Source organism: Elgaria multicarinata, chromosome 21 (assembly GCF_023053635.1).
Source record: "Elgaria multicarinata webbii isolate HBS135686 ecotype San Diego chromosome 21, rElgMul1.1.pri, whole genome shotgun sequence".
Lineage (NCBI taxonomy): Eukaryota > Metazoa > Chordata > Lepidosauria > Squamata > Anguidae > Elgaria > Elgaria multicarinata.
Window position 1 is genome coordinate 9,006,002 of NC_086191.1, and position 12,563 is coordinate 9,018,564.

Sequence of the window (12,563 nt, forward strand, 5' to 3'; positions counted from 1 at the left end):
AACACAACGGCACCCCGTGGCCACAAGAGAAGGGGTGACGCATCCCCCCCCCGGTCATCGTCTTTTTGGGGCGTGGGTGGCTTGGGAGGCGTCACAGGGTGCTCTCCAGCGTGTTGTAGTTGTCCTTGAAGCTCTTGAGCTCCAGAAAGTGTTTGGCTCGCTTGCTCTTCTGGCTGGAAGGCAGGTAGGTGACCTGGATGGTGGGGCCGGAGATGTCGGGCGAGAGGGTCAGGTCCTTGGCTGCCGACTGATGCTGCCGCTGGCTGCCGCCTCCTCGGGCCTTGATGCTGCAGCGGTGGAGAGAGACGCACAGTGGCCGAATCAGAGCACAGCTAGGCCGCGCAGGTCAGAGCCCCAACAGCAAGCGTGATGGAGCGGCTGCAGTTGGCTCATGGCAGCCAAACCATCATGTTGCAGGAGGGGGAGAGAGAAAGGAAGCCAGGCTATCCCACCCGTGTTGCCCAGAGGCTCCCATCACGCCTAGGTCAGGAGTGGGCAACTGGTAGCCCTCCAGGTGTTTGGGCCTACAACTCCCATCCACCCTAGCCAGTACAACCAAAAGTGAAGGCTATAGGCCAAAACGACTTGACGGCCGCACGCTGCCCACCCTTGACCTAGCAGGAGGCAATCCACTAGAAGCGTTCCCAAAGCCCGGCTAGAAATCACAAGGACAGTAGCTTTGAGAACTGTGCCCGCGTGCGCTTCTCCTCCCTCCCACCCCCCTTTCCTTTTGTGTCGTATCTGTTTAGATGGCAAGCGTGAAGGCAGGGACAATCTGGGCTGGTTTTTTATCTTGATCGATGAGCCTTTTTGGCTGAAGAGCAGGATAAAAAAATGCTTTAAATCAGCAACACAGCGTTGGACTTAGAAGACGGGAAAGGCCAGGGCTCAAATCCCCATAGGGCAGCCTTCCCTCAATTTGGTGCCCTCCAGATGTGCGGGACTGCAACTCCCATCATGCCCAGCACCAGTTGTCACCCCTCCGCTGTCCCCCACTGCCATCCTGTACGGTTCGGGGTGCAGATTCCTCTCCCCAGACATGCCCAGTCCACCAACTCACATTGCTGCCAGCTCGTACAAAGCTTCCTGGTACTTGAGGAATTCTGCTTTGCCAAAAGTCTACGGCAGAAGAGAGAAAAGCAGGTTAAGTAAGCCGGACGGTTTTGTATCCCAGGCCCTGACTACCACGGCCATCCCAGCCCCCCCCCCCCCAATTAATCATTTAGGTAATGGAGGAGAGAGCAACAAGAAGCCGGGTAGGGGGAGAAAAAAGAACGGGAAAGCCTCATGTCCTTGAACACCAAAGAGCACCAAGTGCCCTCAGACCATTCTAGACTGAACTGAATATAAGGGAGGGGAGGATTGGATCTCATGGCTCTGTGTGAGTGAGAGATGAAGGGTGAAAGGGCCCCCTGAAATCATCCCCAGTAGGAACACCCAACTACTGGTAAGTTGGGCTGGCATTTGCCCCCTCAAAGAGGACACCCCCAATTTTGACTTGGGGCTGTTTTCTGAAACCTGGATTGCTACTTGCTGGCGTTGGCAGTGGTGCAGGTTTAGAAACATCTGTCTTGGCTACTGCTGAAGCCGAACCATGTCAGAGAGAAGAAGAGCGAGGAGGAGAGGAAGAAGGCAAACTTTCTTGACCTGGGGCCCTCCAGATATTTTGGACTAAAACTTTCATCAACCCAGCCAGCATGGCCAATGGTCAGGAATGCTGGGAGTTGTAGCCCCAAAGACTGGGGGGGGGACCAAGCTGGGGGAAGCTGTAACCTGCCGTTTGCGATACCAGCAGGCCAGCTGCCTTCTGCTGCGCCCCGGGCCGAGACCACTCACCCCTGTGCCATAGCGGGCGCTGTCGTACCCGTCCAGGAGAGTGTCAATCAAAGTCTTGCGGATGCCTTTGAAGGGGGTGCTAGAGTTGCGCAGGTCCACTAGGTAGGCTCGGAAATTCTTCCCTATCAAGGATTTGGGGTGCCGGCCTTCGGCAGTGAATGGGATATCTACGGGGAGAGATGAAAATGCTGCTCAGTGCTGAAAGGCAACATGCAGACCGCTAAGTCAAGAATTTCGCAATGCAGACCAACTACGGGGAGGAAATCAGTAGGATTTCTTGTACTCAACATGATTTGTTTTGTGACTGTGAAGTCGTGAGAAGGGCCTCAGCCGCTCAACAATCTTATCTAGTAATTCACTGGTGCCTGTGATTGCCTGCCAGGCACAGCCCTCGCACTTCCAAGTGTGAAGGCCCAGTATTGGGCAAAAGGCGGGATGATGATGATGATGATAACAATAATAATATCTTTGCAGCTAGTCGGCTGCAAACACACTCACCTAGGGCAACCATAAAGTGCATTCTGGGGAGCAGCAAAAATAAAATAAAAAATGCTTCTAATATACACTGCCATAGGGTTACCATTTTCCTGGCAAAACAGGAAAGCAGAAGGAGCCCTTTATGAAAGGGGATAAGGCTACCTCTCATGATGAGACGCTGCATCAGGGTGACGACTCAGGGGGCCCCTCCCTCCCCATGAAAAACCCTTGCCAAGAAGAACCGAACCAGAAAGCCTCACTGACTTGGTAGAAACAACGGTTGGCTACCAGGCCTAGCCAACATTGGTAGATCCCTGTTTGCTTTAAAAAAAAAGAGAACGAAAGACAATATTCTTAGGAAACCGAATTCTGAGGTCAAAGAGACACCCTGCAGCTTTCCTGTGGTGGTGCATCATCCACCGTCTTGGGCACAGGATGCCGGCGGGCTGCCTCCCACGTGGACGTAGGATTCCCGTCCTTGTTCACTCCTGCTGCCTCTGCCTTTCCCTCCGCCCAGAGCAGTTTCAGGGGAGGTCAAGCGGAATGGTGCCTATTAAACCCAGGGGCTGCTGGCTTTCAACGCCTTCACTTGAGCCGGAGTGGGCAACTTGTGGCCCTCCAGGTGCTTCCGCCTACAACTCCCATGACTCCACGCTGTTGGCTATGCTGGCTAGGACTGATGGAAGGTACAGGCCAAACCATCTGGAGGGCCACACGTTGACCAGCCATAGTTTAAGCCTCTAAAATCCTTCCAGACCAGGGGCATCCGCCTATTCCTGCCTTCCCCATCCTGGCGCCCTCCAGAGGAGTTGGGACTAGCCAATTAGAATGGTTCCTGGTGATGGTTAGTTATGTTTACCTGATTCTCTAACGGCATCCAAGGCCTTCATTCTATACACGTAGTTATAAGAACCTGAACGAAAAAAAGGTAGCCGAGTCAGCGCAAGACCCCACGCTCCGTAGCAGGCGCCACCAACGGAGGCCCCCGCAGTCCCCCTACCGCCCCCCCCCCAGCACACGTATGACACAGTACATGGGTTTCGAGGCGACTCCAGCTGAAGCAGCCTGATGTCGTTGAAGGACAACAGCCGAGGCTCGTACTTGATGTCTTGAACCCGTGACAGTCGGATGTCGATCTCTTCCTTTAGGCCCTGAACAGAGAAAAGTGGGAGAAGGAAGAAGAGGGCGTCACAGAGCCTGGTGGTCAAGCAAGCATCTGCTTTGCACAGCAGGCCGTCCCAGTCTTAATCCCTGCTACCTCCGATGAAAAATGATATCTGTAGTACCTGCTGGGCTGTAAAAAAACAACCCTGGGAGAAAGCATCAATCAAGAGCAGGCAGTAGCGGGCTGGAAAGACCAAAGATGTGAGCTGGCATGAGCCCGCTTGGTTTGGGGAGAAATCTCAAAGCGCTAACAGGCACAGAAGTAGCTCTGACTGACGTTTCAGTGCAGCTGCTTCGAGGTAGGAACACCGCCGCCCCCAACCTGGTGCCTTCCAGATCAGCTGGATTGCAATTCCATCATTCCCAGCCAGCGGTCAACAGATGTATCCTCCCTCCTTGAAAAGCCACCTAGGTGAGTGGACATCACCATTTCTTGGAACAGGAAATATTAATTCCATTACGTGTAACGGAGTACGTCCTTTTGTTTATTGCAAACACCAGTGTGAATAAACATAGGCCTACCAAGTTTAACATCCTGCATCCCAAAGTGGTCAATTAGAGGCTTCCTGGAAGCCCACAAGCAGGACTTTTTTTAACTTCTTCCCCAAATGCCATCCACAATTATGTAAGCCTCCAGCGGAATACCCCCGCCCATAGCTTTCCAATCTAAAGAATCCTCAAGCTTCTTGCTTCTAATAGGAAGAGTGCTCTGACCCCTTCTTCCACCTGGGGTGACCATTTTTTTTTTTAAAGCAACAGCCTCACCCTGCTTTGCCAACAAACCTTAGGCGCATGCTGACCAACCGGCACATGGGGGCCTCGGCGGGACTTCATAGCAAAGCGCATGATCTGCCTCTTGACAAAAATGAAGAGCAGCACAAAGATCTGGAAAAGGCAGCAAAAGAAGAACCATCACTATTTTGAAAAGCCGGAACAGGCTCATAACCCTCCCCTCTCCACCCCCGGGTGTCAAGGCACCCCCTGCCCCCAATCCATATACACGGAGCACCTTGAGGATAGTTGTATAGTGAATAGCCTGCATGTGAGCCAGGAGCGTGATGCTTCGGCACAGGAGGCCAATACCGGAAGGCATAAAAAAGGGCATCGGTCCCAAGACAAGTGGCTCTAATCAGAAAGCGCAACACGGTTCACTCATAGACGTTTGCAGCAGCCCTATTGAGAGGTACGTCCCATTGAACCTACGAGTCCATTTATATAGGATTCAGGTATTTAAAAGGCTTCTAGCAACCTGACCCTCTATCTCTATATTCAAAAGGAAGTTCCACTGAGTTCAGCAGATGTATATCCTAGCCGTAGAACTGTTTAGGTAGACGTCACGCAGACCTGGGAGGAAAGCTAAGGCTGCAGCAAGGCAGCCTGATCCTGATGTAAGTCCGAATGAGTTCAGCTGGGGTTATTTCCAAGAACGCACAAGCAGTTCTTGGAAATCCTGCAACTAGGCAACCCAGACTTGGGTACTGTTCACTCAGAAACAAGTCCAAAGGGCATTCCGTGGGACTGGCCATAAAGAACAGGTAGAAATGTTGCCTAGAGCAGACTGATTTATGCTTGTTTACTCAGTAAGCTCAGTTGTGGCTTACTTGCTCCCAGGTACATCTGTGTAGGCTTGCAGCCTTCGCTCCGCCCATATGCATTGTATTGGGAGCCAGAAAATAAGAATCCTGCAAAATTCCCCAAGGATTTCTGAACAGGACAGCAATTGGAACTATTTACTGACATGAGACTCTTATGTCAAATTACCCTGGGGCCCTCCAGATGGGCTGGACTACATATCCCAATCATCATAGAATCATAGAATAGCAGAGTTGGAAGGGGCCTACAAGGCCATGGAGTCCAACCCCCTGCTCAATGCAGGAATCCACCCTAAAGCATCCCTCACAGATGGTTCTCCAGCTGCCTCTTGAAGGCCTCTAGCGTGGGAGAGCCCACCACCTCCCTAGGTCACTGGTTCCATTGTTGTACTACTCTAACAGTCAGGAAGTTTTTCCTGATGTCCAGCTGGAATCTGGCTTCCTTTAACTTGAGCCCGTTATTCCGGGTCCTGCACTCCTGATCCTCCTCTGTGTGACAACCTTTCACGTCTTTGAAGAGTGCTATCATGTCTCCCCTCAATCTTCTCTTCACCAGGCTAAACATGCCCAGTTCTTTCAGTCATCCTGTTAACAGATCTGGAGGGCCCCAATTTGGGGACAGCTAGGCTACAGCCCCTATTAATGCTGAGTGCTCCACATGAGGCAGAGGGGAGGAAAGGAGGAAGTCTGTATCAGGCAGCCAAAAGGAGAAAATGTATCTGGGTGGGAGGAATAATAAAGATAAAGAAGAAAAACATGATTTGGGAAGATGTATCTGTGAATGTTTGAGGTGGTGGGCGGGGTGAGGAAAAGAACAAAAAGAACACACACACCCGGTTTGCTCCACTAAGCTGGGCCAAACCTTTCGCCCCTCTAAGCCTCTCAAACTTTGTGAAAACGTTTCTTGCACATTAATTGCACCACATATATCACTGTCAATAATAACACATATGACACAAACACAAAGCTACCTTAGGGATCAATCCTATGACCCTTAAACAGCATCTTGGGGAGACGGCGCTTCCAAATAGTTTGGATTACGGGATCTGAGGTCAGAGACAGCGCTACAACCTCAGATCCAAGGCTCGCTGCTCCTTCCCCCTTGGAAACATGACCTCAGGAAGGAGGGAAAGGGGGCTGGGCTCCAGATGTGGGCCTTTCCCAACTCTACCTGAAGGTTCTAGTTTTCAAGGCTCTGAATAAGGCCAATTTGGATAGGAACCTACCCTACGCTGGATTCCTGCCTTGCTCCATCTAACTCAATATTGCCTACACTGACTGGCAACAACTCGCCAGGGCTTCAGAAAAGGGTGTTTCCCGAACCCACGTGGAAACTCCAAGGATGGAACCTGGGAGATTCCGCACGCAAGGCAGGTAGTGACCCACTGAGTTATGGCCCCTTTTCTAAAAATAAGGATACCAGTCCTCACAATTTTGAGGAAAAGCTGGTTTCAGTAAGAATATAGGAAGCTGCCCCACCCCAAGTCAGATTATCAGTCCTTCTAGCTGTGTATTGACTGCATGAGCCCTCCAGATAGATGCATTGGATGGGACCTCCCAGCATATCTAGCAAGGCTCCCTGGGATCTTCTGCATTCAAAGCCAGAGCTCCAAGCGACCACCCTTCCCTAAATAAAACACACAAAGAAGGGCCTTAAGTGGGAGACGAAAACCACTCCTGTAACAAGAATACAGAACAGAAACAAATACCAGCAAGGACAGTAGAAGAGAGAAGCAGACGGTCATGCTATGCGGACCACACGCCCCGGGACGCAGCAGCCTTCCCTAAGCCGCCATAGGATGTTGGGCTTCAAGTCCCATCAGCCCCGCCCAACAGTCAGGAATGCTGGGAGTCAGAGTGCAGCAACATCTGGAGGGGACCAGGCCCGGGGTGGGTGCGTGGGGAAGAGGGGAAGCTGTCCCCGAGGCATGCACAGAGCGGCGTTCCTCAACGTGGCGCCCTCCAGGTGTCCTGGGCTCAGCATCGCCCAGCTGAAAAAGCCGGACGGGAGCGAGGGGCGGAGGCAAGGGAGGGGGGCTGTTTCCATGACAACACGCCCCTTCCTTCAGCCGGCCCGGCCACTACCTCACGGCCCTTTGCCGGGGGAGAAGCTCCCCCACAGCCGCCGCCCCGCTTCTCCCCGCACACGCAGGAGCTCTTCTCTGTGGAGACGGAAGGCGGTGGTGGCTGCCTCCCCGTCCCCATCCTCCACCCCCCTCCTCAGGCGTTTGTCCTCACCAGGCTCCCGTAGGCCATGATCAGCACCACGTTCACCCCAGAGAGCCACTTGCTGGACGAGCCGGGGGAAGGATTGGGGCTGGCGTTGGCGGAGGGGGGCGAGGAAGAGGAGGACGCCGCCATCCCCGGCCCCGGCGCCTGGCCCGGCCGCCCCAAGGGCCACACAACATGGCGGCCCCCGAAGCCGAGCTGCGGCCACGTCACGTGACGAAGGACCGGCTCTGCCCTGTCCCCGCCTCCGGCGCTCTAGGCGAAGTTCTATGGTTCGGCTCAGTCGGTGAAAAGGGAAGAGAAGGAGGAAGTTCTGGATCAGGTGACCGGGGAAATGGCGCTTGGAAAAGAAAGAAAAGGGCGGATTGGGAAGACGCGCCCGTGAATGGTCGACGTGAAAGAAAGGGGCGGAGGGGAAAAGGAAGCGCGTGAGGGGAAATAAGGGTCACGTGACCAGGAGCGGATGGCCAGGGAGCGCAAAGGGCTGGGCTATAGTCTATGAAGTGCGACACTTCCGGTTCCCAATGGAAAGCGGTCCATGTGCAGGGAGGAGGGGCAGCTGCATCGAGCAGGGCTCCGTAGAGGGCTAGGAAGAAGCTGTGTATGAGGCGTGAATTTATACATATATATAGAGAGAGAGAAAACAAGCGACTCCTTCCCATAATTCCTCACTCCGTCGTATCTCTACCCCAGTTTCCCCGCCAAGGTCGTCTCCACAAAGAGTGGGAGGGCGGTTCGAATGGGGACCGGAAGTGATGATTGGCGCTTGTGATCGAGGCTACTTAATACGTAGTGCGTAAGAAGCAGAAAAATACCCCACCTTGTGAGGAGAAGGCGGTGAAAGAGAGTCACGTGGCGGGGTGAGTCGAGAGCAGGGGGACAAAACAAACACGCCTGTGTGCGCATGCGTACCCACCTTCCCTTCTTCCTGTCCGAGAAGGGAGAGACGCGGAAAGGGGCGTGATCGCGATCCCGCCACGTGACTCAGGCGAGCCGAAGCTTCCCCGGGTCCCCGCCCCCTCCACGTCACGTGGTAGGGGGCGGTCGCGGCCGCGCTGGGTTAGTTGTCAGTGTGTGTGGTGGCGGCGGCGGAGACTCAGGTAAAGTTGGCGGCAGCTCCTGCGCCGGGAATTGCGCGCGGGCCCTTTAAGCGCCGGCCCCGCCCCTTTCTCTCTTTTCTCCCCCCCCCCTTTCCTTGTAATCTAATAATAATTTCTTATTCTTTTTTCCTGAGGAGAATTCCTCTCCCCCCACCCCCCATGTACGAGAGGTTTTGGTGGGGGCGGGATAGAAATGGTTGAACCGACCGGTGTGTGTGCTTTAATATGTGTCTCTCTGTGAGGGAAGGAAGCAAGGAAGGGGGAGGGGATCCGGGCCTCGGGAGGAAGAAGGGGGCGTGAGGAGGGGAGCAGTTCCGGTCTCGAGCGCCGCTGCGGCCTAGTCGGCCGGGACGAAGCCGGGGGCTTGCGTGGCGCGCGTAGCCGGGGTAAGCAAGGGCTAAGTCGGGCTCAGTCAGACCCGGACACCCCTTCTCTGGGGAAGAAAATACAGCTATATACCTATTTCAGGTTTATTTTTATTTTTTAAAGAAGAGTTTAATCCTCCTCCTCCTCCTTTTTGTTGTGGTTGTTGTTGCTCACACACTGCCGGGCGAACCGCTGTTCCCCCTTGCTTCCCTTCCCCCGAAAAGAAAAGAGAAATCCTTTCTCGCCCCACCTTGAGGCCCTCGCTGGCTGTTTCCGCTTCCACCGAAGAAAGCCCCACGTCTCGCTCCCTCCCCGCGCCTTAAAAACTACCCAACAACAACCCCGCCCCGGCCAAGCCGGCAACCGCCGGTCCCTCTTGCTCGCCCGCCCGCCGGCCCTGCCGGGGCCTTCGGGTTTCCTGCAAGCGGTGCGGTGCGGGGGGCGGGAAGACTCCTTCCCTTTCTGGGAACCGGAACCCCCTTCCATTGTTCGTGCCTTCCCAAGATCGTCTCTCGTGGGGCGAAGGTGGTAAATTGGGGCACCCGGATCCCTCCTCCTCTCTCCGCTAATCCGTAAACACCCCCCCCCCCCAAAAGCCGCCTGGAAGCTGCGTGGCGAGACGCCGGGAAAAGTCCCTCGCTGCACCGTTTTAAGTAACAAAACCAGGGCTAGTGCCAGGATCTAAGCCATGCTTCCCAGGGAGTAACTTCCGTTGCAAGCAGCCAAGCTTACTACCGAGTAAATCATGCGTAGGGTTGGGCTGTTAGTTGAAAACCTGTAAGTCAGCTGTTCCCCCTCCCCCCAACCAGGTAATTTGGGGCTTCAGTTCCCATCAGCCCAGCGAGCATGGCCAGTGGTAAGGAATGCTGGGAGCTGTAGTCCGAAACATCTGGAGGGTACTAAAGACGCTTCACTTGGGATTATGCAAGGTGGGCTTTTACTTCTGAGTTAACCATGCATTGCCCCTTAAGTGCCATCCTCTTTTTGCTTGCTAGGGCAGAAGCCTCGTTGCTTTCATTGGGGCATACTTTCTCATGGAGTCAAGTTGCACTCCTGTGCACACCAACTGTAGAAAAAGCCACATTGATTCTGCAAAAGTATATTTAGGATTGGGTTGTTAATTTGCCTATAGGACAGGGCCCATAAACCATTTCCTGCAGCTGTGATAAATAATTATTGTTTTTTTCTTTTCAAGTTTTTTTCTATTTTTGTATACTGTACTTTTTTCCAAAAGAATTCAGGGCACTGTAATCAAGCGTGTGTGGGGGGAGCAGTGATTCTGTTTTTTGCTTACCCAAGAGCCTGTGACAGTTAGGCTGAAAGAGTAACTGGCCCCAGTGAGCAATGTGACTACACAGGGCTTTGAATCCAGGTTGCCCAAGTCTGGTGGATTAGCGCCCAAGTTGCTATCCAACGTTCCTGTGAACTAGGATAGGCTGAAAGAAAGCAAATTTGCCAGCACACGATTCTACCATTTGGACCTGAGGCTACAGTTAAACTATGGGATTTGTTATCAGTGGCTGCTAGTCATTAAAGCTGTATATTACTTCCAGCATCGGAGGCAGTATGCTGTGGAACATGGGCGGGGGGTTGCTGTTGCACTCATCTCCTACTTGTGGGTTTTCCACAGGTATCTCCTTGGCCACTGTGTGAACAGAATGCTGGATGAGGTGAAGCCTTGGTCTGTTCAGCATGGCTTTTTACGTACATTCTCTGTGCCTTGCTAACCCTCTGTGCCTGGTGGCCTGCTGAAGGAGCCAAAGTTCCCCTGGGCTGGAAGGTTTCGACTCAGTGTGTAGCATTTAGGGAGAAAGGCTGTAACGTAGACAAAATTTCATCCTTAAAGTAATCCCTTTCAAGCAGGCTGCTGCAGTTCCTGCTTTACAGACGGAAAATGAAAGTTGTATCTGCCATAGAAATGAAGAATGTGTGGCACTCCGGATGATATTGGACTCCAGCTCCCATCAGCCCCATCCAACACTGCCAATGGCCAGGGGTGATGGGAGTTGTGGCCCAACAATGGTGGGGGTGTGTGTCAGAGATTCCCCACCCCGGTCTACCATTTGCTTAGTTTGCAGGACTCTTGGCTTTTTGCTCCTTTTTTTAAGGCTCGGAAAATATGTTACTAATTCTTTGCTCCCTTTACTCTTAAGCAGGGGTTTGAGAGCCCAGGCCTCACATACCAAAGCCTGACTTTCGTTGCTTCCTAAATTCTTAGCTTCAAACATCCTGAGATGTAAAACCCCATAGGATAAGAACAGCTATTCTTCAAAGGAGGTTCTTTTAACTAGTCAAAATGTCAGAATAACTTCTCATTTCAAGGAAATACATTTAAATGGTTTGGAGCAGCCTTCCCCAAATGTTTTGGGCTACATATGCCATCAATCCCAGGCAGCATAGCCAGTGGTCAAGAATGCTAGGCGTTGTAGTTCAAAGGATCTGAAGGGCGCCAGGTTGGGGAAAGCTGGTTTGGGATGCAATCCGGTGCATGTTTAGACAGAGAAAAGTCCTTCAACTCCCAGCATTCCCCAGCCAGCCATGCTGGGAGTTGTAGGACTTTCCCCCCTGCCTAAACATGCAAAGGATTACATCCTTAGAGTTTTGTCAGCTTTGACTGTTTTATTATTAATCAGTAATTTTATTATTGTTACCTAAATTTATATAGCAACTATAATCCAAACTGAGTTTCAAGGCAATTTGGTGTAGTGTTTTTTGTCAGCTGTTTGGAGAGCTCTAATTACAGAGTGGCATAAAAGTTTAATAAACAAAGTAAGATGTATTATGGAGACTTCGCAGATTTTAGTGAACTGCATTTGTGTGGTAATCTCCCATGCAGCCTAGTTCTGAGCATGTTTGCACCAAAGTCCCCTGAGTTCGGTGCAACTTCCTCCCAGGTAAATGTCCAGAGAATGTCCGCGTTGGTTGCAAAAACGCTTTATTAAAAGCAAAGCAGCTTGTCTGCTGTGTCTACCTGGGCTGTTCTCTCCTGTAAAGCCTGCCTGGTTAGGGTGCCGAAAGCATAAACAGCCTGTCAGCATCGTTGGCTTTTTCCAGCTTTTATTCTCTCCAGCAAAGAAGAATAACCTTTCTTATTACTTTATTCTTAGAGTCCTGGAGAACTGAAGGTGCTCTGTGGACCCAGTCCTCTTCTTTGATACATGGTCAGGGGTCTCCTGTCAGGCATGACCGCCTTTCCTTCAAACATTCTATAGGAGAAGATTGCATAGAGTTCTTGGGGTGCTTGTTTACTGTTGATGGAAGGATTTTCTTTGCACTGCTTTAGCGTAGTGGTTAAGCAGTCGAGCTATGAGCCGGAAGCCCTCTGTTTTCATCTCAGCACTGCAGCACTCAGATAATTGTTGGGCAGAAGAGTTGGATATAAATGCTTAGATGTTTTAAAAATGCCATTTCTTGGATGCAAACTACTATCTACCCACTATTCCAGTAACATGGAATATTAATAGTGGCCTGACTTACTGGAGTATTGTAAAGATTATTGAAGTAATCAATAATAGTCCTACGCCTTGTAGGACTTTTAACACTTCGCAAAGAGTCTTATATCAGTACTGCTTTCCTAATTCTTAGCTTCAAACATCCTGAGATGTAAACCCCATAGGATAAGAACAGCTATTCTTTAAAGGAAGCCTTATTTATTTCCCCCTTTTTCTTGCGTCATCTTTTACCTAGCCAACAGCATCAATTTATTTAGCATTTTTCTACGTCTACAAACCTTTCATCTTGCTTGCTGCATTTTTCCCCTTTCTGCCTGTGTCCTTTTCAATATCCATCTTGAAATTTG

The 12,563-nt window shown here is 51.7% G+C and overlaps 2 protein-coding genes across 7 annotated transcripts in view; one reads left to right on the forward strand and one right to left on the reverse strand.

Moving 5' to 3' along the window:
- Positions 1–7,500, reverse strand: C21H1orf43 (chromosome 21 C1orf43 homolog). The gene is made up of 7 exons (XM_063145975.1): positions 7,308–7,500; positions 4,261–4,362; positions 3,347–3,464; positions 3,173–3,226; positions 1,837–2,003; positions 1,061–1,119; positions 1–287 (listed from the first exon to the last, which is right to left on the reverse strand). The coding sequence occupies exons 1-7, from the start codon at positions 7,428–7,430 to the stop codon at positions 92–94; spliced, it is 819 nt and encodes a 272-aa protein (XP_063002045.1). The 5' UTR covers positions 7,431–7,500; the 3' UTR covers positions 1–91.
- Positions 7,501–8,333: 833 nt separating this feature from the next.
- UBAP2L (ubiquitin associated protein 2 like) overlaps positions 8,334–12,563 on the forward strand; it is a 42,593-nt gene continuing 38,363 nt past the window's right edge. For all 6 annotated transcript variants that reach the window (XM_063146134.1, XM_063146136.1, XM_063146135.1 and 3 more), the window contains exon 1: positions 8,334–8,398. The gene's annotated coding sequence lies outside the window, so the exon portion shown is untranslated. The remainder of the gene's footprint in view (positions 8,399–12,563) is intronic.